At 41.5% G+C, this 24,150-nt stretch overlaps 1 protein-coding gene across 5 annotated transcripts in view; it reads left to right on the top strand.

Moving 5' to 3' along the window:
- The window catches only part of LOC134345273 (endothelin-converting enzyme 2-like), a 151,748-nt gene that overhangs the window by 15,103 nt on the left and 112,495 nt on the right, over positions 1-24,150 (top strand). Inside the window, exons 1-2 of one of the 5 annotated variants that reach the window (XM_063045678.1) lie at positions 16,542-16,721; positions 17,691-17,804. The exons of 1 other annotated variant lie outside the window; for it this stretch is intronic. In XM_063045678.1, the coding sequence (XP_062901748.1) occupies positions 16,719-16,721; positions 17,691-17,804 (117 nt within the window). In that variant the 5' untranslated portion in view covers positions 16,542-16,718. Of the gene's footprint in view, positions 1-16,541; positions 16,830-17,690; positions 17,805-24,150 lie in introns of those variants that run through there. 3 more of the 5 variants (XM_063045677.1, XM_063045680.1, XM_063045681.1) reach the window with 3 other exon arrangements.

The following is a 24,150-nucleotide window of genomic DNA, read 5'->3' as shown; positions in this document are numbered from 1 at the left end:
GTACTCAAAGACGGCCCTAACAATATTAATTTTGGGTGTCTGGCTCTCTGTCTTCAGAAGATTTTAGATCATTTGTGTGAATTATTTTGCGTCAAAGGTGTTATAAACATTCAGAGGTATCTCCCACCATTGTTATGTAATTCAAATGAAGAGTTGTCAACCCAAAAATATTGAAGTGAACTATGTCATTATAACTTTTGAAACTGTATTGAATGACCTTTGATCTTAAGGGTATAAAAATGTGATGTACTTCTGGGTTTGTGAGGCTCTACTGAGAGGGTCTCCAGAAGAATGCCTGCTTGTTGTGATGAATAAAGACTTCTAGATTACTTGCTTCAGTGTCTCTCTGGTGACTTTGATAACAGTCATAACAGCATTAAGTCAAATGATAAACTTAGATAATTAGCAAGAGTAGAAAATACGCTGAAGGAGATAGATGCTGTATATAAAAATAAGCTGGACTGCAACGTGAGATAAAATGCTGGCTGAGTAGTGAACTCTATACATTGTAGGCAAAACTACAGGTTACATTAAGCAGCCAATGAAGCCAATCCTTGTAGTTTTTCATAAATTAATTATAATTGCAATTTATTATATGACATGGCAACTAAATACTCACTTCAAATAGTGTCTCTCCTTTGATGACACCTGCACCCCACCCATGTAAGGCAATTTCCAGGAAGTAATGCATTTTGCAATGAATTTGCAGTTGACAGACCTAAAAAGATTCAGTAAAGTTCACCGTGGGCTGGAATGTCTGGATTTTTACTTGCGCTTATTTAATACAATGTGTACTGCCTAGCAAACCCTTGCCAACTCTGTTGAACTTGCCATCCCCTCTCACTGACAATTGCCCTGCCTTGCTGTTGTAATTGGTTTGAAATGTGAAGTCATGTTTTTGAACCTTGCAAGTGTACCGTTGATACCTGTGAAAGGTACACACACCCCTCTCAAAATATATATTTTTTGCCAATCTCACAAGTCTGACAGCTACATTTCTTTACAGTTAATGAAAGTGGAAAAAGCCTTATTCTGGCTTCTGACCCCTTTCTAGTCCTGATGAAGTGTCTGGGCCTGAAACTTTGACTGTTTATTCCCCTAATAGATGCTACCTGACTTGCTGAGTAGGTCCAGCATTTTGTGTGTGTTGTTAAACAAAATGCCAATTTATTTATTTTATTTGGCTACAATACTGGAAACAGGGGAACATTGTAAAACATTGGTGAATTTGATTACTGCAACGTGTTACCTTGTATAATATTATGAAACATGTCATATTTGTGTATTCTCTACTAGATTAAAAATCCCTGCAAACGGTTATTGCTCAATTAATTCTACAACTACAAACAAGGGCAACTCAATATAATATTCAACTCAGACTATAATATTAATGGTATGACTCTTGGCAGTGCGGAGGAACAGCATGATCCTGGGATCCATATCCATAGGACACTCAAAGCTGCTGTGCAGGTTGACAGTGTTGTTAAGAAGGCATATGGTGTGTTGGCCTTCATCAACTGTGGGAATGAGTTCATGAGGTAATGTTACAGCTATATAAGACCTTAGATAGACCCCACGTGGAATACTGTGTTCATTTCTGGTCACCTCATTACAAGAAGGATGTGGCTTCTATAGGGAAGAGTGCAGAAGAGATTTACAAGGATGTTGCCTGGATTGGAGAGCATGCCTTGTGAGAATAAGTTGAGTGAACTTGGGCCTTTTCTCCTTGAAGTGACGGAGGATGAGAGATGACCCGATAGAGGTTCACAAGATGATGAGAGGCTTTGATAGTGTGGATAGTCAGAGGCTTGTTCCCAGGGCTGAAATGGCTAACACGAGGGGGCACAGTTCTAAGGTGCTTGGAAGGAGGTACAAGGGGGATGTCAAAAGTAAGTTTTTCACACAGAGAGTGGTGAGTGCGTGGAATGCACTGCCAGCAATGATGATGGAGGCGGATACAATAGGGTCTTTTAAGAACTCTTAGATAGTTATATGGAGTTTAGAAAAATAGAGGGCTATGCGCTAGGGAAATTCTAGGCAGTTTCTAGAGTAAGTTACATGGTTGGCAGAACATTGTGGGCCGAAGGGCCTGTAATGTGCTGTAGATTTTCTATGTTTCAATGGTTACTAGTAAAATAAAACTACATTTGATATTTTCTGCATCAGTATTATAAGCAGTGAGGTGGGTATTGGTGCAGTGTGTCTTCACTACGCCTGAGAGTTAGCTATTGTTAAGGGTTGTGTTGTGGGTAGATGTAGAAAGGCCTGAGGCTGTGTGTGATACCCAATTGGTCTGAACTGCATTCAAAATTATTCATCATCTGCACATATCTCAGATTAGTAATTAGCCTAAAATATGTCTTGATCATTTCTTGATTAAATATACATTTTGCTAGTTACAAGGAGCTCATTCACATCTGTCTGCATGATGTAAATACATTAAGTAGCAAGTTTCTCAAACTCTAGCTGCCTCTGTGCGGTATCTGCCCTCCCCATCCCACGAGTCAGTGACAGAGCCAGGGTACCCATCCCTTCCTGGGACCCCACTCAGCTTGAAGCCTCCAGATTCCCAAGTTCTGTCATGTACCAAACGATGATCCTGAATGACCTGGCGACCTGGATACTGCTCTCTGATCAGCCAGCTCTCCAGTCCCCATGTCCAAACCTCTCTGCCTCTTCACAGACCTCTCTATCGCATCCTTACTAGTCTTACTCTCATTTCACCACAGAAATAAAATGTGCTGCACAGAGACTTGCAACTAATTTTTATTATTTGTACAGTACATGGGTTATAGTGGATTTTGTGAGATGATCCATGTAAGTACCCCACCTAACTTTGTCTCCACTGAAACGGACAGAACCATAAGACAGTGACAAAGGACCCTCCATGTCTGAATTTCCTCTATTTGCTGGATCTGATGAAGTCGCAAAGTAGCTTTTATCAAGTGAAGATAGTGTTTGAATCGCTTGTCTGTTTAGTGGACTAAAACCAAAATCTGAATTTCAGCTCTGCACCCCCCTTTGGAAAGATGCTACAACTAGATAGATACCTAGGTCCTTTACAGCATAATTACTTGGAGAACAGCTCCAGTTCAGTGATAGCAAAAAGCAACCCCTTCTACCTTTGGAAGTGATTGGGTTATTAAAATCAGAAAGAAACAGCAGGAAGCACTTAGCTTTGTTTCCTTTTTAGGATTTATTTGCAAGGTAAGATATTTATTATTAAGTTTTCCATTATGATTTTCAGTACACCAGGGCTTGTTTTTGCTTCCTTCAATAGTTCACCATTCCCTAGTTTCAGACTAAGCCATTGACCCTGTTCATTACCCAGAGTTGTATTCAACTGGAGGTTTTCTGAAATTAAGCAGTCTTATTGCACTGGGGTATTTTGGTAGAGCCTGCATCACCAATAGCAGAAACCAGTGGCTGCTACAATGGCTCAGAGGTTCCAGCCCCCACTGGTGAGATACGGAACTATCTTCAATGATAGGTGAGTAGTTGAGGGGTTCGCAGTCCAGGATGCTGCAACTGACTATGCTAATCCAGCCAACACAGTTATACTTGATGAAAACTGGAAGCAGTCACAGGAGTAACTGCAGGTTGGATGTTGTAGTGTTTCAGCACTTATTCCAGAAAGACTACTGTATTGAACAAAATGTATTGATATTAGGTAACTCAAGATGACTTATTTTTCCTGTATTCTTTGTAAGGAATTGTAGCAATACTATTGTCACCAGGTTGAATTCAGTACTCAGCATGTATGAGGGTTCAGTATGTCTAAGGATTCATTGGCATGATCTTAATTGTACATTCGGATTTTAGGAACACCTTTAAATTTATTCCTTATTGTTAGCACATTAAAAGTTTAGAACTAGCTAAGCATATTCCTAAAATGTATTTTACTTGGTAAACTTTTGGAACATTATGATCAAAACATTAGATTATAAATAGTCCATTAAATCATTTTATTGCACCAACTGTTTTGGAAAATCGACCTCGTCATGGGCCTTGTACTTGATTTATCTACTTGCACTGTATTTCTCAGCAGGTAGACAAATATACTAACACTATATTCTGCATTCTGTTTTTTTTTGCCTTTTTGTACTACCTCAATGTACTTATAAGGCATTGGATCAGAAATAGGCTGTTTAGCCCTCTGAGTCTGCTCTGCCATTCCCTGATGGCTAAGTCTTAATCCCTCCCAACCCCATTCTCCCGCTTTCCACCTGTAACCTTTGATGCCCTGACTAATCAAGAACATATCAACTTTTGCTTTAAATATACCCACTGACTTGTCCTCCACAGCCATCTGAGGTAATGAATTCCACAGATTCACCACCCCCTGGCTAAAGAAATTCCTCCTCATCTCTGTTCTAAAGGAATGTCCTTCTATTCTGAAGCTGTGTCCTCTGGTCTTAGACTATCCCACTATAAGGAACCATCCTCTTCACTTCTAACCTATCTAGACCATGTATAGAACATAGAACAGTACAGCACATTACAGGCCCTTCAGCCCACAAAGTTGTGCCGGCCCTCAAACCCTGCCTCCCATATAATCCCCCATCTAAATTCCTCCATATACCTGTCTAGTAGTCTCTTAAACTTCATGAATGTATCTGCCTCTACCACTGACTCAGGCAGTGCATTCCACGCACCAACCACTCTCTGAGTAAAAAACCTTCCTCTAATATCCCCCTTGAACTTCCCACCCCTTACATTAAAGCCATGTCCTCTTGTATTGAGCAGTGGTGCCCTGGGGAAGAGGCGCTGGCTATCCACTCTTATCTACTCCTCTCATTATCTTGTACAGCTCTATCATGTCTCCTCTCATCCTCCTTCTCTCCAAAGAGTAAAGCCCTAGCTCCCTTAATCTCTGATCATAATGCATACTCTCTAAACTGGGCAGCTTTCTGGTAAATCTCCTCTGTACCTTTCCAATGCTTCCACATCCTTCCTATAGTGAGGCGACAGAACTAGACACAGTACTCCAAGTGTGGCCTAACTAGAGTTTTATAGAGCTGCATCATTACATCGCGACTCTTAAACTCTATCCCTCGACTTATGAAAGCTAACACCCCATAAACTTTCTTAACTACCCTATCTACCTGTATGAAATGACCTTTCTGAATGCATGCAAACAAAATAATTTTCACTGTATCTCGGTGCATGTAACAATAATTAACCAATTACAAACAATTGTCTTTCCTATTACAAATATTGTAAAATTATCCAAGTAGCCATCTGCTCCATTGTCTATCTATACAGATCTTCTTGTTGGTTTAATAATTTTTAGCCAACTGACTGCTGATGTGTGGCAACCTATCCCTCTGTCTAGGAACATCAAATTGTAACAGCATTTTCTTGCAAGATTATTTTTGAGCCAAATTGTGGAGAATACCAATTTGGAATGAGAAGACTTAGTAAATGATAGCTGACATGGATTTGTCAGAAGTAAATCACATCCAACTAACTTGATTGAGTTGTTGAATGAAATAATGGGCAGCTTAAGAAAGTAGTATTGTATTTTAATTAGTTGGGGGATCACCTTGTCAAGCACTTCTGCTCCATATGCAAAAAGTGGTATTTCCCAGTGGCCAACCACTTTAATTCCTATCCCCACTCTGACATGTCGGTCCGTAAGACATAGGAGCAGAATTAGGCCATTTGGCCTATTGAGTTTGCTCTGCCATTCAATCATGGCAGATCCTTTTATCCCCTCCTCCTCAGCCCCATTTCCCGGCCTTCACCCCGTAACCTTTGATGCCATGTCAAATCAAGAACCTATCAATCTCTGCCTTAAATACACCCAATGACCTGGCCTCCACAGCTGCACATGGCAACAAATTTCATAAATTCACCACCCTCCAGCTAAAGAGATTTCTCTGCATTTCTGTTTTGAATGGACGTCCATCTGTCCTGAGGCTGGGTCCTCTTGTCCCAGACTCTCCCACCATGGGAAACATCCTTTCAATACCTACTCTGGTCTAGGCCTTTCATCATTCTAAAGGTTTCAATGAGATCCCCCCCCTCATCCTTCTATATTCCAGCAAGTACAGACCCAGTGCCATCAAATATTCCTTGTATGATAACCCTTTCATTCCTGGAATCATCCTTGTGAATCTCCTCTGGACCCTCTCCAATGCCAGCACATCTCTTCAAAGATGAGGAGCACAAAACTATACGCAATACTCAAGGTGAGGCCTCACCAGTGCCTTATAAAGCCTCAGCATCACATCCCTGCTCTTGTATTCTAGACCTCTTGAAATGAAGGCTAACATGGCATTTGCCTTCCTCACCACTGACTCAGCCTGCAAGTTGACCTTTAGGGTGTTCTGCACAAGGGCTCCCAAGTCTCTTTGCATCTCAGATTTTTGGATTTTCTCCCCATTTAGAAAATAACCTGCACATTTATTTCTACTACCAAGTGCATGACCATGCATTTTCCGACATTATATTTCATTTGCCACTTTCTTGCCCATTCTCCTAATCTGTCCAAGTCCTTCTGCATCCTACTTGTTTCCTCAATACTACCTGCCACTCCACCAATCTTTGTATCATCTGTAAACTTTGCAAAAAAACCCCATCTATTTCATCATCTAATCTAAATCATTATATACAGCATAAAAAGAAGTGGTCCCAAAACTGACCCAGTGGAACACCACTAATCACTTGCAGCCAACCAGAAAAGGATCCTTTTATTTCCACTCCCTGCCTCCTACCAATCAGCAAATACTCTAACCATATTAGTAACTTTCCTGTATTACCATGGGCTCTTAACTTGGTAAGCAGCCTTCTGTGTGGCACCTTATTGAGGGCCTTCTACAACATCCACTGCATCCCCTTTATCTATCCTACTTGTAATCTCCTCAAAGAATTCTAACAGGTTTGTCAGGCAGGATTTTCCCTTAAGGAAGCCATGTTGACTTTGTCCTGTCTTGTCCTGTGTCCCCAAGTACTCCATCACCTCATCCTTAACAATAGACTCTCACATCTACCCAGCCACTGAAGTCAGGCTACCAGGTCTACAATTTTCTTTCTGTTGCCTTCCTCCTTTCTTAAAGAGTGGAGTGACATCTGTGATTTTCCAGTCCTCTGGCACCATGCCAGAGTCCAATGATTGTTGAATTATCATTTCCAATGCCGCCACAATCTCTAACATAGTTCATCTGGTCTGGTTGACTTATATACTTTTCGGTCTTTCAGCTTTTTGAGCACCTTCTCTCTTGTAATAGTAACCTGCACCCACTTCTCTTCCTTCACACACTACAACATCTGGCACACTGCTAGTGTCTTCCACAGTGAAGACTGATGCAAGATACTTTTTTAGTTCATCTGCCATCTCCTTGTCCTTTGTTATTATTTTTCCTGCCTCATTTTCTGGTTGTCCTATATCCACTCTCATCTCTTTTTTTTACATATTTGAAAAGGATTTTACTATCCACTTTGATATTATTTGCTAGCTTGCTTTCATATTTCATCTTTTCTCTTCTAATTATTCTTTTAGTTGCTCTCTGTAGGTTTTTAAAAACTTCCCAATCCTCGATCTTCCCACTAATTTTTGCTTTGTTGTATGCCCTGTCTTTTGTTTTTACATTAGCTTTGACTTTCCTTGTCAGCCATGGTTGTACTATTTTTCCATTTGAGTATTTCTTCATTTTTGGAATACACATGTCCTGCACCTTCCTCATTTTCCCAAAAACGCATGCCATTGCTGCTCGGCTGACATTCCTGCCAGCAGCTCCTTCCAATTTACTTTGGCCAACTCTTCTCTCATACCCCTGTAATTTCCTTTACTCCACTGAAATACTGCTATGTCAGACTTTACTTTCTCACTCTCAAATTTCAAGTTGGACTCAATCATATTGTGATCACTGGTTCCTAAGGGTTCTTTTACCTTAAGCTCCCTAATTGCCTCCGGTTCATTACATAACACCCAATCCACTATAGCTGATCCCCTAGTAGGCTCAACAACAAGCTGCTCTAAAAAGCCATCTCTTTGACATTCAACAAACTCACTTACTTGAGATCCAGTACCAATCTGATTTTCCCAATTGACCTGCATGTTAAAATCTCCCATGACGATCATAACATTACTCTTTTGACACGCCTTTTCTATTTCCTGTTGTAATCTGTGGTTCATCTCCCAGCCACTTTTGGGAGGCCTGTATATAACTGCCATCAGGGTCCTTTTACCTTTGCAGTTTCTTAAACTCAATCCACAAGGACTCAACATCTTCTGATCCTATGTCACATCTTTCTACTGATTTGATGCCATTCTTTAGCAGTAGAGCCATGCCTCTCCCTCTGCCTATCTTCCTATCCCTCCAATACAGTGCGTAACCTTGGACATTCAGCTCCCAACTACAACCACGATTCAGTGATGGCCACACATCATACCTGGCAATCTGTAGTAGTGCAGAGGTCCAGGGCCTCCTCTTTGGCCATGATGAGGCCATTCTCGGGATGGAGGTGCAACGCTTCATATTCTGTCTAGGTAGCCTCCAACCTGATGCAGGAACATCAATTTCTTCTTCTGGTAACTTTTTTCTCCCTCTCCCCTTTACCTCTTCTTTTATTCCCCATTCTGGACTCTTATCACTTCTCCACATCTGCTCATCATTTCCTTCTCCTCTTTCTTCCTTGGTCCACTCTCCTGTCCTATCAGATTCTTTCTTCTCTAGCCCTTGCCTTTTTCATCTACCACCTTACGGCTTCTTACTTCGTCCCCACTCCACCACCCAGCTAGTTTCACATATCACATTACTAGCTTGTCCTCCTTCCGCTCCCCCATTTTTTAAATTCCGGTATCTTACCCCTTCCTTTCCAGCCCTGATGAAGGGTCTTGGCCCGAAACCTTGACTGTTTAGTCATTTCCATTAATGCTGCTTGAACTGCTGAGCTCCTCCAGCATTTTCCGTGTGTCTTTCTGGATTTCCGGCATCTGCGGAATCTCTTGTGTTTGGCATTGAACTAGGGCTCCCAAAAAGCTGCCTCACTATTCGTTGTAGATTGTAAGCCGTGCTTTACTGTGATTATGGGAATGGAATTTAGAGGAAGTGGGTTGGGTGACAAACAAGTACACTAGTTGAAAAACTTTCTGTACATCTTAATAGCAATATTTGAACCCCTCCAAAAGGGCTTCTGCTCCTTTACACAATACTAAGCCAGCCCCAATCAAAGTCAATAATGACATCAAAAGGCATACAACACCTCCTTGTCTTTCTTGATTAACAGCAGTCTTTGAAACACTTTACTGCTCCATTCTCCTCTGATTTCTCTCTCATGTCATTCGGCTTGATGGGATTAACAGCTCTGCAAGTGCTTTCTGTTGCCTCAGTGTCTCCTCTTCAGTATATGTTTTTGCAAATGCTGCTACAGAGATCCTGCAGCTATCTAAATGAAGACAGTCATTGCATGTCTTAACTTGGAGATCTCTTGAGAGGTGGATTTATGTCTATGTTATGCTACAAGTGCTATGCTACATTTCTAACAGAAAAAAATAGATGAGGCCACTGCAAATTAGAGAGTAAATCAGATGGGTTCAGCTGTGGGTATCTGAGTCAGTCTATCTGATTACCAGTTGAACATTTTCACAAGTATTCATTCTATTAACAAACTCAAAGGGGTTTCAGTCATCTTTAGCTCAAGATATAAATTAAGTTTTAACAGAGGCACAGAGCAAATATCATTAATGTTTGATATCTTCTTTTTCTTTCATTTGTTGGTTCAACTTATCAGCAAATCCCAAAGCATCCCTAGAATGTGTGTTTTTTCCAGCTGAATGCCATAATCTGTTAGCTGTAACAGACCATGTTAGGTCTACCTCTCTGGATATTTTTGACAATCTCGAACGATCTCTAATGATTTAAACTGTATTTATAAAAAGCATGCAAAACAATGACATTTCTGCTCATCTGGTGCTTTGTCAGACAAATAATCTGACAATTTATTGACAATGTAGTCCAGGGAAGAGTGAGTGAGTGCGTGTGTGTGTGGGAGAGAGAGAGAGAGAGGAGAGAGGGAGAGGAGAGAGAGAGAGAGAGAGAGAGAGATCAGAATTGTGTTTATGGACAATATATCCAAGAGGCAGTATGTACATGTGAAACAGAATGGTAACCAAGGCTGTATCCATGGGAAACGGGAGTTAGTGGTGTGCTCAAGGGAAAAGAAGCCCTTATGCGTGATTGTGTGACTATAATTGAATGGAAAACAATGTGGCCAAGTTGTACAATCCCACTTTCCACACCATCTGTTTACATCCTGGGACAATTGAAACACACCCAATTCAAAATGGCATCAGACCAATATCAAAAACATTAGACACAGCTAAATAAAAGCTTGTTCTGCACCTAAAGAACAGTATGAGTAAAAGATCAAGGTCAGTACCTTCAAAATGGAGCTGGTGCAGGTTTAAACCATTACTGAAGCTGAAAAATGACAAGATATTTTGCAATATATTTATAACCAACACTTTTAAAATACATAATCCAATTATTTTCTTCTACAGAAGGATGCTGAACCTTCCATATGGGGTACTGTATTATTTCTAAAATTAAAAATATAAACCAGTGCAGAACAGGAACAGGTCCTTTGGCTCATTTGTTGTGTCAAACTAATTAAGCTAATGATGTCTGATTAAATAATTCCTTCTGCTAGCATGTGGTCCCTACGTCTCCATTCTCTGCAAAGTCATGTAGCTATCTAAGAGCCACTTAAACACCTTTATCATATCTGCCTCACCACCACCCTTGGCAGTGCATTCCAGGCACAAAACACTCTCTTTCTTAAAAAGACATTTGAACTTTCCCTGTCTCACTATAAATGCATGCACTCCAGTATTAGAGATTTAGATCCTGGATAGAAGATGCTGGCGTCTATCAAAGCCTCTCAGAGTTATAAACTCTTTCAGGTTGCTCCACACCCTCCCCTGCTCCAGAAATACACGGTTTGTCTAACCTCTCCTTATAGTAAATGCCATCTAAGTAGGTAGCATCCTAGTAAATCCCTCCTGCACTCTTTCCAAAGCCTCCACATTTATTCTATAATGGAGGGACCAGACCTGAAGCCATACTGTCGATGTAGCCTAACCAGAGTTTTATAAGCTGCAACTTGACTTCCTGAGTCTTAAACTTAGTGCCTTAATTAATAAAGGCAAGCATGCAATATTGCCTCTTTACCACTCTTTTGACTTGTGTGGCCTATCAAATGAAGTCTCAACCGGGGACCACTAAGTATTTTGTTGTATTGCTCATATTTAATTGCCCTTGAAAATATGGTGATGAGTTACCTTCTTGAATTGCCATAGTCCTTCTAATAAACGAACTCCACAATGCTAATGGTTGGATTTTCCTGGATTTAGTCTCACCATCAAGGAATGAATGGCAATATATTTCCAACTCCAGTTTTTACATGTGGTGTGGGGCAGCTATGAAGTAATTATTAACAATATTACAGGTGTCCCCCGCTTTTTGAACGTTCGCTTTACGAAACCTCACTGGTACGAAAGACCTACATTAGTACCCTGTTTTCGCTAACAGAAGGTGTTTTCACTGTTACGAAGAAAGACAGCGCGCGAAAAAGAAATCAACGCGCGATAAAAGGCAGCGTGCGTCCTGAGCAGCCACTCTCCCCCAGATTCGGATCGGCATTCTAGCCGGCATTGCTTAAACATGCCTGTGAGCAGACATTTGCAAGATGAGTTCTATGGTATCGAAAAAGCCTGAAAGAGCTCGTAAGGGTGTTACACTTAGCGTAAAACTAGACATAATTAAGCGTTTTGATTGTGGTGAACGAAGTAAGGACTGAGTGAGTTTGGCTTGTGGAAGCTGACGAAGATGATGTTGAAGAGGTTTTGGCATCCCATGACCAGGAACTGATAGATGAAGAGCTGATGCAATTGGAAGAGGAAAGGATAACAATCGAAACCGAATGAGTAATGATAAAGTATGACTTTAATTTTGAAAGGGTACATCGGTTTAGGGGATATTTGCAGGATGGTTTGAGTGCTTACAAAGAACTGTATGATAGAAAAATGCACGAGGCTCGGCAGTCAAGCAAGCCTTCCACATCAGCCACAGCAGACGATGAACCTCAATCTTCGACATCGAGGCAGGCATTCATAGGAGAAAATGAGCTGCCTGCTCTAATGGAAACAGACGACCAGATGACACCCCAGTGTCCCACCACCCCAACCCCCGGGCAGTGAACTGATACTGATTCGCGGAGAATGCAGCAGTAGCCGGGAGACACAGAGCACATCTTTAAGAAAAAAGCCAAAATAAACATGCTAATTAATTAGGTGCCGCCCAACACGTAATTGTCAGCCCAGATCAGAGGCGATGCAATCGGCAATTGGCACTGATCTGGGCTGACAATTACATGCCGGGCGGCACCTAATTAATTAGCATGTTTATTTCGGCTTTTTTCTTAAAGATGTGCTGTGTGTCTCCTGGTTACGGCTGCATGCTTCGCGGATCAGTATCAGTTCGCTGCCCAGAGGGTGGGGGCCACTGCACCACCCAGCCTGCGATGACTCAGTCTAACACACCATCATCAGTGTGCTCGGCGCTGTCCCGATTCCGGTAAGTGATACTACACTGTACATACATTATTTATACTTTGTATCGGCTGTGTATTTTTACATGTTATTTGGTATGATTTGGCAGCTTCATAGCTTAAAGGTTACTGGAGAGCGCTTGCACCATGTTTTTGCCAACAGCGCTTGCGTGAGATTTTCTGCCGATGGCGCTTGTGTGAGATTTTCGCTACGGAGAACAGTTCAGGCAATGATTGTGGGAAAGTATTTCTACTTTATATAAGCTGTGTATTTATCATATCATTCCTGCTTTTACTATATGATACTGTTATTTTAGGTTTTATGTGTTATTTGGCATGATTTGGTAGGTTACTTTTGGGTCTGCGAATGCTCACAAAATTTTCCCGTATAAATAAATGGTAATTGCTTCTTCGCTTTACGACATTCCGGCTTACGAACCGTTTCATAGGAATGCTGTACCTTCAGATGGCGGGAGAAACCTGTATAGAATAAACAAAGAGCAAAAAAAAAGACAAATGCTGGAAATCTGAAATAAAAACAAGAAACAATGGAAATGCCCTGTAGATTAGGCGATCGAGCAAAGAATCGAGTTAACATTTCAGGTCGAAGTATTTTCATTGATAAAGATTATCAGTCTGAAACATTAACTCTGTTTCTTTATCCATAGAAGTTGCTTGACATATTATGTATTTCCAGTGTTTTCTGGTCTTATTATGTAAGCATTTACATTGTAAATAGCCCCTCAATGGGAGGTCAAATTAAATTTCATGTGCAAATACACAAAATTATCTGAAAATAATCATCCTTATTAGATTCTGTGGGGCAGAAAAATAATGAAAATCCAATTTATAAACAAAAGATTCTGCAGATACAGGTGCACATTCCTTTATCCGAAATTCTGAAATCTGAAAAGCTCTGAAAACTGAAGTTTTTTTTGCTGACAGCTGACATCACTCAGGTGTGACGTGGCAGCACTAGCAGAGGCTGTCAGACGTCAGTTGTGGCTCAGCGCTTGTACTGGTTACACATGCATTTGCTGTTCACTGATATTTTGTGTTCACTGTTGACTTTGTGTTTAATTTCACTGTGAAAATGTCAAGAAGAGCTGCAGGTACCCCTATGGGTAACAATGAGAAAAAGAGAAGGAATCTTCTCTATCAATAACGCAGAAAGTGGAGTTATTGCAGAAGCTTGATCGTGGTGTGTCTGTGCGGCGTCTTACCGAAGAAAATAGTGTCGGAACTACTCTACCACTGTATATGATTTAAATAAACAGAAAGACAAGTTACTGAAGTTTTATAGTGACAGTGACAGTGACATTCTACGTTTATTCCAATAAGTCATTTACCATGTGTTATATTTGGTTTGTTTGAAGCTGTATATTTTTATGTTTTATTGAATGCTTTTGTTGGAAATAAAATTTCTTCTTGTCATTATTCCCTAAACAATACAGTATAACAATTATTTACATAGCATTTACATTAGTTATTAGGTATTATAAGTAATCTAGAGGTGATTTAAAGTATACGGGAGGATGTGCATAGGGTTGGTGCGCCGCCGGGTTCTAAAGTCCACTGCACTGAGACAGGTTAAATAAAGGACTTGAGCATATGTGTTTTTTGGCATCCGGGGGTGGGGGGGTCTGAAATCCGAAAAATTTTGAATGCCAAAATGCAACTGGCTCCAAGGATTTCGGATAAGGAATTGTGGACCTGTACTGGAAATCTTAAGCAACATTCACAAAATGCTGAAGGAACTCAGCAAGTTAGGCACCATCTATGGAGGGAATAAACAGTCGACACTTTGGGCTGAGACCCTTCATCAGAATCCGAAATGTTGAATCCGGTAAGATGGTGACATGCTTGGGCGCAGCGGCTTGTCTAGGTCCAACCAGCGGTGTAATTATTCATTCTTTTGTGCCTTTTTTCTGATCGCAAGGCACTGTTGGATATTGAAAACATCAAGAGTGGCAGCTCTACCCCACTAGCAAGTTGCTTGATAGCGATGGAGCTGGACTCGTTGCACAGCCTGCTTCAGCCACTCAGGGGAGAAGGCGTAGGAGGTGGTGCATGATCCAACAAGTGGTGAAAATAATTGGCTTGGATGTTTTTATTGTGATTGCAAGTCCCTGTTGGATATTGGTAATGTAAAATACTGCAAGCCCGATTCACTGGTTCATTGTTGAGACTGATGGTGTGTGGCCTCGGTTGTGGGCCCAAATCACTAGTTCATTGGCAAGACCAATGGCATGTGAGCTGTGTGGCCTTGGTTGTGGCATGGACCAGGCTCTCATGCCTTGGGGCCATCTGTTGCGGCTGCCAGGAAAGGAGACACTGGAGCTGGCTGTGTGTCGCTGGATTCCACACTGTGTTGGGGGCTGGCGCCTCCCATTGGTGCAGACTCTAGTGTTCAATCCCGAGAAGAGAAGCTCGATCATATTTGTCTGGCGCCTCCCATTGGTGCTGACCTCTAGTGTTTAATCCTGAGAAGAGAAGCTCGATCATAGTTGTCTGTGGCTGCACTTGCACGAGATGGGAAATTACTGCGGGCTGTTCTTGCTGAAACGTGGTTCCAAAATCATCCATGTACTATCAATTGACAAGCCATGTCGTTCATGGACTTGGGCTGTGTGTGACTGTTGCAGTTTTGCATGTTGCTGACAGAGGAATGCTGTTTCATTTGGCTGTTATCGTGTATAGCTGAAAGACAATTACAGTAAACTTCAACCAATTCCAATCCATAGAAGACCCAGTTTATAATTGCAGAAATCTTCCTCAGCTTTCCTTTTCACTGCTTATCTCTTCTCATATGAACTGTATTGGATGCAGTTTAATTTAATTGAATACATAATTGGTTATAGTGTAATAAATATGATAGAAAATATGTTCAACGTAAGTTGAGAAGGGTGAGTTCAAAGGAGATGTGCAGAACAAGTTTTTCACACAGAGTTGTGAGTGCCTTGAACGTGCTGCCACAGATGGAGGTAGAGGCTCTGAGGCACATGAATACACAGAGAATGGACATTGTGTAGGCAGAAGGGATTAGGTCAGTTAATGACTAGTTTAATTAGTTCAAAACAACATTGTGAGCTGGAAAGGCTGTTCCTGTGTTTCACTGTTCTACTTTCTGTGTAACTGAACTGGGATTTGGGTACTGTACTGCACCATTGAACTGAATTGAAAATTGAATGTAGTGCACTAAACTGAACTGAAAATAGTATCTTTGAACTAGGTAGGGAATTGTGTACAATATCTTAGAATTGAACAGGGAGTTGTATGGTTCAGTAGGATCGTTGAACAGAATAGGAAATTAGGCACAATATTCTAGAACTGAACTGAGAACAGTATCATGGAACTGAACTGGAGATGATACACATCCTTACCAAGTATGTAGTCCATGTGACATGTATGGTCTGTATTCCTCTCCAGTATTTTCCCTGTCGAACGATCGAAAACCCAGTCAACGTGGTGCTGAACAAAGCCTGTGTTTTATACCTATGCTCTCTGACACTGGCACACAACAGATAGGTTATCTGGAAATTGATTGGTCATGTCAATGGATCTGTATTTGTAATAAGATGCATTTTATTGTGTTAATAAAGCTTTAATGCTTTAAAAATAGACATTTACATTAAAAGATATACTGAACAGAGTGTGATATGGTAAAAGATTGATCTGATCACCAGATTAAAAAACTCAATTGAGCAAGTTCTTGGAATGTTTAGTTTAAATTTCACTCTTTGCTTATTTTATGTGCAAAAAAAAAGTACACGCGCCGAGCAGTCTCTATCGATTTCTGACCTACGTATCTCTCCAGTGAGCGCAACACCTCGCATTACCTTCCGCTTCCTCGAGTGCAATCTCCCTATAAGGCCAAGCTTGCGGTGTGCTAGCGAGGTTTGTGCGCCACCTCTCAGTCCATTGGATAAGAGCGGGAAAAGGAAGAATTTTTTTTTCTCTTCCTTCTCTCCCCTCCCGCCCCCCGCCACCCCGTTGCTTACACGAAATCAACGAAAGTCATTGGGCCGAACCAAACCCAGACCCTCTCTTGACACAATAGCTGGGAGCGAGGAATTTCTGACTTCCGCTTCGGGTCTTTGTAGCTGGTGCGAGTGTGGAATTGCTGCATTTGCTGCACTCGGAGTCCACAGGCACGGATCGAGATGGTGAGTGGAGCAGTCACATTCTACCTGATGCCTGCAACATTCACTCCCCGACATTTGCTGCTAATTTGTTGTCACAATTGAATTGAGATCACGAAAAATAGTTACATGGTGAGGGTCTATCGATCTCATAAACTTTGGTATATATCGTTAATATAAGCGTCGAATTTAAAAATTCTGGACATCAGCATTTTTCTCCTGTTTATTCTTTGGTGTATTTACTACATAACAAGCAGAAGAAAATTGTTGCACTGATTTCTATTGGCATCTCAGCGATAGGTAGAGAGTCAGTGAACTCTCGTGATTTTCTGGGAGCCCAAAGACGAACTCGGTGGCAGGCAAATTGTTTAATTCTTTTTGTCGTACCCATATTATGGGCTTGGCACTTACTTATCGTCCTTCGTATTATCGTCAGCTGGGGAGTACTTATTATTATCGCTTGTGTAGCATGCACCGCCTTTCCGCTTTAATGGTTTCAGCCCGCTTGACGATTCGGCCTGGAGGGAACAATGGCAAGCGGGTAGTGCGATATTTTCTGCAGCCGCAGTGAGCTCCCAACATTTCTGTTGAAGAACTTTCCCGAAGTGGTGTCGAGCGGTGGGCGGCTGGCCAAGTGTTTGTCCCCGTACCGGGCTTTCGGCATAGGCGCCCACCTTTTACAGCTGAGAGGTGGAGAGGGAGAGGAGGGGGCGTTGGAATGAGATCGGCTGCTTCCCACCACCCCTCCGGCTCGCTTTCTTTGTAAGTCTGCGGCGGCAGGAGTGATGTTTGCGGAATGCAGTCAGTGTCTAGGCGTGTGATCCGCTTCTTGTATTAGTAAGTGGTTACCAGCATTTCTTTCTCCCACAAATACAAATGGACTTGCTTTTCATGTGGGAAAACGCGAGGTGGGGCTGCGCGCAACAGTAGCTCCCTCCAACTAATTTAATTGTCAGAATTCACACATTGCTTTAATTTCCTGATGGTGACCAGGAAGACGACGGGCACAAGCTGATCCGCAGCTGTGCACTGTCAATCCCGTATCGTGCTTTGGCACCATTCCGGATGCAGCTGTCTTCAGAACGAAGTTTTGTGGAGCCGCTTATGGTAATACAGACTTATTGTTTGAATTTCCGTAATTTAACTAGTGTTACCTTGCGCAGAAATATCTACCGCTCGTTGATATCCCAGGCTTCCTAACCCCCTGCTGTTGATATTCTTGCTACTTTAAAATTTAAAACAAGGCATTCTGTTATAAATCACCATTTACATTTCGTTGGGAGACTTTTGAGATAATTTAGTTAGGCGCCAGGCTTAAGCATTTTTGTTCAGAAATGAATTGATCTTGCATCAGCATGATAGAAGTTAAGAAATTTATTATATTCAGCAAAAACCTTTCTGAAAAGTTAATTCCTTTCCGAAGAAGGGATCTCACAGTAACCCAGCTGGTCTAGATTTCTAAGTACAATGTCCAGATGAACCTGGAAGTAATAAATTCTACCAAATAACATCTATTTTTGAAAATGGAATGAAATTGGAAATGGGTAGGAACCTTATAAGTTTGGCTTGTTAAGGCCTGCCTTAAACAAATTGTAATAAACTTCAAGAAGAACATTTTTATCTCTTGAGAACTCATAAATTAGCATACATCTTCTGGCAAAATCAAACAGCGAAATAAAACTGCAGATGAAAATCAGAAATAAAAGCAAGACAATGCTTCAAGTACTTAGTAACACACACACACACACACACACACACACACACACACACACACACACACACACACACACACACCATGCTGGAAGAACTCAACAAGCCAGGCAGCATCTGATACAGACATAGAAAACTGCATGGCTCTTTGGCCCATCTAAACTGCTTAGTTTCATTGACCTACACCCAGATCCGTACCCCTCTCATCCATATTCCTATCCAAATTTCTCTTAAACATTGAAATCAAAATCACATCCCCCACTTGCGCTGGTAGCTCAGTCCACACACTCACCACCCTCTGAGTGAAGAAGTTCCCCTTAAACATATCACCTTTCACCCTTAACCCATGACCTTTAGTTGTAATCTCAGTGGAAAAAGCCTGTTGGCATTTACTCGTCTATACCCTTCATAATATTGTACACCTCTATCAAATCTTCCCTCAATCTTCTGCATTCTAGGGAATAAAGTTGTAACTTAGTCAATCTTTTCCTACAACTCAGGTCCTTCAGTCCCAGCAATGTCCTTGTAACTTTTCTGTGTACTTTTTCAGTTTTATTTAGATGACCAAAACTACACACAATGGAAAGGATATCTTGATGAAGGGTCTCAGCCTGAAACATTGACTGTTTATTCATTTCCATAGATGCTGCCTAACAGGAGTTCCCTCAGCATTTGATGTATGTTGCTGTGGATTTCCAGCATCTGCGGAATATCTTGCATTTATGATTTGCTGAAAATACTTAATTCAGGCAGCATCGGTGTAGAGAGAAATGAGTACCCTTGGATCAATGACTTTTAATCAGAACTAGGAAATGTAAGGAAAAGCCTGTATTAAATTGCAGAGAAGAGGTAGGGGGTGTTGGAGACCAAGAGGCTGAATAATGCAAATGGTGGTGGTGTCATCTGCAAGAGGATGGTGAAGACTTATTAATTGCAATTCATCTGAATAGAGGAGATGTAAGTTAGAGGAAGATGAATGAGACAGAGAGGAACACAGGCTGGAACTGTGTAGTACAGTTTAGAGTCAGTTATACAGCACAGGAATATGCCCTCTGGCTCAAATTATTCATGCTGAGCATCTGCGCTAGTCCCATTTGCTTATGTTTGGTCTATGTCCCTATAAACATTTCCTGTCTATGTAACTGCCCAAATAGCTTCTTAATCAAAAGTTTTAGATAAAGCAGAATTTGCTAGATGTATTTAGGAAGGGTTCCTGACAGAATGTGCTTTCAGGCCAACTATAGGAGAGGTAATTGTGAATAATGAACCCAGACAGATGACAGATCTCTCGGTGGGAGAGCATTTCAGATGCAGAGACCATATCTCCCTGACCTTTAGCATAGGAACAGATGATATGGGAAAGTATTTAATCGGAGGAGGGCCAATTATGGTGGAATTAGGCAGGTGTTTGGGAGGACAAATTGAGGACAGATGCTCTAAAGGAAATGCACATCAGAAATGTGGAGGCTGTACAGGGGCCACTTGCATGGGGTTCTGTATAGGTTTGTCAGGTAAGAGGATGCTAGGGCGAAGAAACCATGGCTGCCAAGAGAGATGAAACATTTAGACAAGATAAAGAAGGAAGTGTACTTATGGCTTAGGAAGCCAAAATCAGACAGGTCTCTTGAGATTTTTATGGTAGACGAGGAGCTTAATAATGGATTTAGGGGATTTAGAAGGGGCCATGAGAAAGCCTTGGTGAGCGGGATTAAGAAAAAAACCCCATTCCATATGTATGTGAAGAACAGGAGGATGACTGGAGTGAGGATATGACCACTCAAGGATAAAAGTGGAAACATGATCCAGAGGTGGAGAAGGTAAGGGAGTTCCATATTGATTTTTCACATCAGTGTTTACTGTGAGAGGGACCTTGATAAAGGTAAGGTCAGTGTAGGACAGGCTAATGTGCTGAGGTTAAGAAGGAGGCAGTGTTAGACAGTGGATGTTGGTAAGGCGTTTGTCAAGGGCTGTATACTTCAATAACTACAAACGGTACTTCAGTGCTCACCAGGCAGAGGGACTTTGATCACTATGAAGTCAGTGTAGAACAGACTAATGTGCTGGAATATGTCAAGGTTAGGAAAGATGATGTGCTGGAGCTTTTGAAAAACTTTTGGACAGAAAATCTACAGATGTTGAAAATCCAAGCAACGCACACAAAATGCTGGAGGAATTCAGCAGGCCAGGCAGCATCTATGGAAAAAGTACAGTCGACGTTTCAGGCCGAGACCCTTCGGCAAGACTGATAGATAAGTCCCTGGTGCTGGACAGGTTATCATCATCATCAGGTGCCGTGCCCAGTTTGAGCTTTGACTGCCATGGCCCACACACTCCTGTTTCGAGTCAAGTGGATCAATTCATTGGTATTCATTTCCAGTTCTCTGGCTGCTGTCTGCATCATCATTTGTCTTTGTCTTCCTCTTGCTTTCTTCCCTTCAATCTTTCCCATAATTACCATGCATTCTAACTCCTCTTTCCTAATCACATGTCCAATAAAGTTACGTTGCCTTTTCATGATCTTGTACATTATTTCTCTTTTTGTGTTTGCTCTGTTCATGACATCCTCGTTAGATATTGGTTTCGTCCATGATATTCTTTGCAACTTCCTCAAAAACCACATCTCTGCTGCTTCAATTTGTTTCCTCATGTTACTAGCTATTGTCCAGCATTCTGAGCCATATAACATAACTGGATAAAAGTAACATTTCAGTACTCTGAAGCGGGTTGTCATGCCTAGTTTAGTATTGGTCAGTATACTCTTCATTCTCGTAAAAGTGTCTTTTGCCATCCCTATTCATCATTTGATGTCCAAGTCGCACCTGCCATCTGATGTCACCCAGCTTCCTAAGTAGCAAAAGGATGTACTCCAGTTTATTATGGGACCCAAGGGAAGAGATTACTGTGCCTTTGGTGGTACTCTTTATCGTGCTTACTGGCCACAGGAGTAGTACCAGAAGACTGGAGGATGGTAAATATTGTTCAAGAAAGGGGTTCTTCTGGGAATTGTAAACAACAGTGGTGGTAAACTGATGGAGTGGATTTCATAAGGGCAGGATTTATGAGCATTTGGAGAAGAATAGTCAGCAATGGCTTTGTGAGGGGCAGGTTGTGCCTCATGAGCCTTTTTTAAGGAGGTGACAAAACAAATTGATAAAGATAGAGTGCTGGATGTAGAGCAGATGGATTTTTATTAAGCTATTTGACAAGGCTTCCCATAGTCAGCTCAACCAGACTGTCAGGAGGCATGGAATTCAGGGAAACTTCGCTGCATGGATTTGGAATTGGGTTGCCCAAAGAAGACAGGATGGAGCATGTTCTGCCTAGAGGCTGGTGACAGCTGGTGTTCCACAGGGATCTGTTCTGAGATCCCTGCTCTTTGTGATATTTTTTCATAAATGACTTGGATGAGGAAGTGTAAGAGTGGGTTAGTAAGTTTGCAGATGACACAGAGTTTGGTGGTGTTGTGGATGGTATATAAGGTTGTTGTAGGTTATAATGAGACATTGATATTTTGTAGAGCTCGGCTGCGAAGTGGCGGATGGAGTTCAGTTTGGAAAATTGTGAGGTGGTACATTTTAGAAGGTCAAACTTGAATGTGGAGTAGAAGGTTAATGGTAGAATTCTTAGCAGAGTGGAGGAACAGGGAACTTAGAATCCAAGTCCATAGATCCCTCAAAGTTGCAGGCCAAGTTGGTAGGATAGTTAAGAAGGTGTGTGGTGTGTTAGCCTTCATTAGTTGGAGGATTGAGTTCAAGAGCTGTAAGTTAATGTTGCAGTTCTATAAAACTTCGGTTAGACAACATGTTGAGAATTAATGTTCAGTTCCTCCATAAGTTGCTATCCTCAGCTCTCTTCTGTACTCCCTGTACACTCATGACTGTGGCCAATTTCTACTTTAACTGCATTGATACATTTATAGATGATACTGTTGTAATGGGCTGTATCTCCGATAACGATAAGGTGGAGCACAGAAGAGAGAAAGAGTGCTTAATAGCATTGTGTTGTGACAACAACCTTTGCATCACTGTCAGCAAAACAAAAGAACCAGTCCTTGACTTCAGGAAGGGGTTGAGGTTGAAAGCTTCAAATTCCTAGGAGTGAACATCACTGAAAGCTCATCCTTGCCCAACCACGTAGTTGCCATGGCAAAGAAAGCTCATCAGTGCCTGTAGTTCCTCAGGAGGCTAAAAAAATTAGCATGCCCCTGATGATCCATACCAATTTTTATCAATGTCTTCTGAAAGCATCCTTCCTGGATGCATAATGACTTGTTACGACACCTGCTTTTCATGTGACCACAAGAAACTGCAGAGAGTTGTGGACACAGCTCAGCATATCATGGAAACTAGCCTCCCCTCTATGGACTCTCTATACTTCTCAATACCTCAGTAAAGCAGTCAGCGTAGTCTCTTCCCTCTTCTGTTGAACAGAAGATGCAAAGGCCTGAAAGGTGAAAGCACGTATCCCTAATAGACAATAGGTGCAGGAATAGGCCATTCGGCCCTTCGAGCCAGCACCGTCATTCACTGTGATCATGGCTGATCATCCACAATCAGTACCCCGTTCCTGCCTTCTCCCCGTATCCCTTGACTCCGCCATCTTTAAGAGCTCTACCAAACTCTTCCTTGAAAACATGCAGAGAATTGGCCTAAACTGCCCTGTGAGGCAGAGCATTCCACAGATCCACAACTCTGTGTGAAAAAGTTTTTCCTCAACTCTGTTCTAAATGGCCTACCCCTTATTCTTAAACTGTGGCCTCTGGTTCTGGACTCCCCCAACATCGGGAACATGTTTCCTGCCTCTAGCTTGACCAATCCCTTAATAACCTTATATGTTTCAATCAGATCCCCTCTCATCCCTCTAAATTCTGAGCTCAAGAACAGCTTCTACCCCGCTGTTATAAGATCATTGAACAGTTCCTTAGTATGATAAGATGGACTCTTGAGCACACAATCTACCATTCATTTCTTTTACTTTACTGTTGACCTGCACTACACTTTCTCTGCAGCCATTGCACTTTATTCTGCATTGATATTGTTTTGCTTTGAAATGCCTCAGTGCACTGCATAGTGATTTGATCTGTGTAAACAGTACGCAAAAGAAGCTTATCACTGTATTGTGGTACATCTGACAATAATAAATCAATGCCAGTACCAAATCTGATTGCTTCATTAAATTAAAAAAAAATACAAGCTTTAGAGAGGCTGCAGAGGAGATTTACCAGGATGCTGCCTGGATTAGAGAATGTATCTTCTGAGGAAACATGGAGCAAGCTGGGGCTTGTCTGTTTGGAGCAAAGGAGGGTGAGAGGTAACTTGATGAAGATGTGCTACATCAGATCTGGAGTAACAATTATTTTTGCGTTCCTTTACACTTGTATACTGGAAATGATGTTAAACAATCTTGACTTCTTGGCATAAAATGAGAGACGTAGTAGAGTGTGCGGTTAGCTTTTCTGCTGGCCATTAGCTCTGTTCAGATACATCAAATTCAAACTAATTTGCAGTGGACTTGTGCAATAAGCTACACAAAAGAGAGGTGATGTCAAAAAATAGCTTCTTCTTTGCTGTTCGATTTCTGAATGTTCTATGAATTCAGGAACACTACCTTGTTAATCCTTTTTTTTGCAGTTTGTTTGTAATTGTGGTAATTTATGTCTTTGCGATGTACTGCTGCTGCAAAACAAGTAATTTCATGACCGTGATAATAAATCTGATTCTGAATACTGGTGCCAACCCTTTCT

The sequence above is a fragment of the Mobula hypostoma genome, chromosome 4 (genome assembly GCF_963921235.1).
Source record: "Mobula hypostoma chromosome 4, sMobHyp1.1, whole genome shotgun sequence".
Lineage (NCBI taxonomy): Eukaryota > Metazoa > Chordata > Chondrichthyes > Myliobatiformes > Myliobatidae > Mobula > Mobula hypostoma.
Note: the sequence above shows the minus strand (reverse complement) of the source record. Positions and strands in the feature narration are given on the sequence as shown.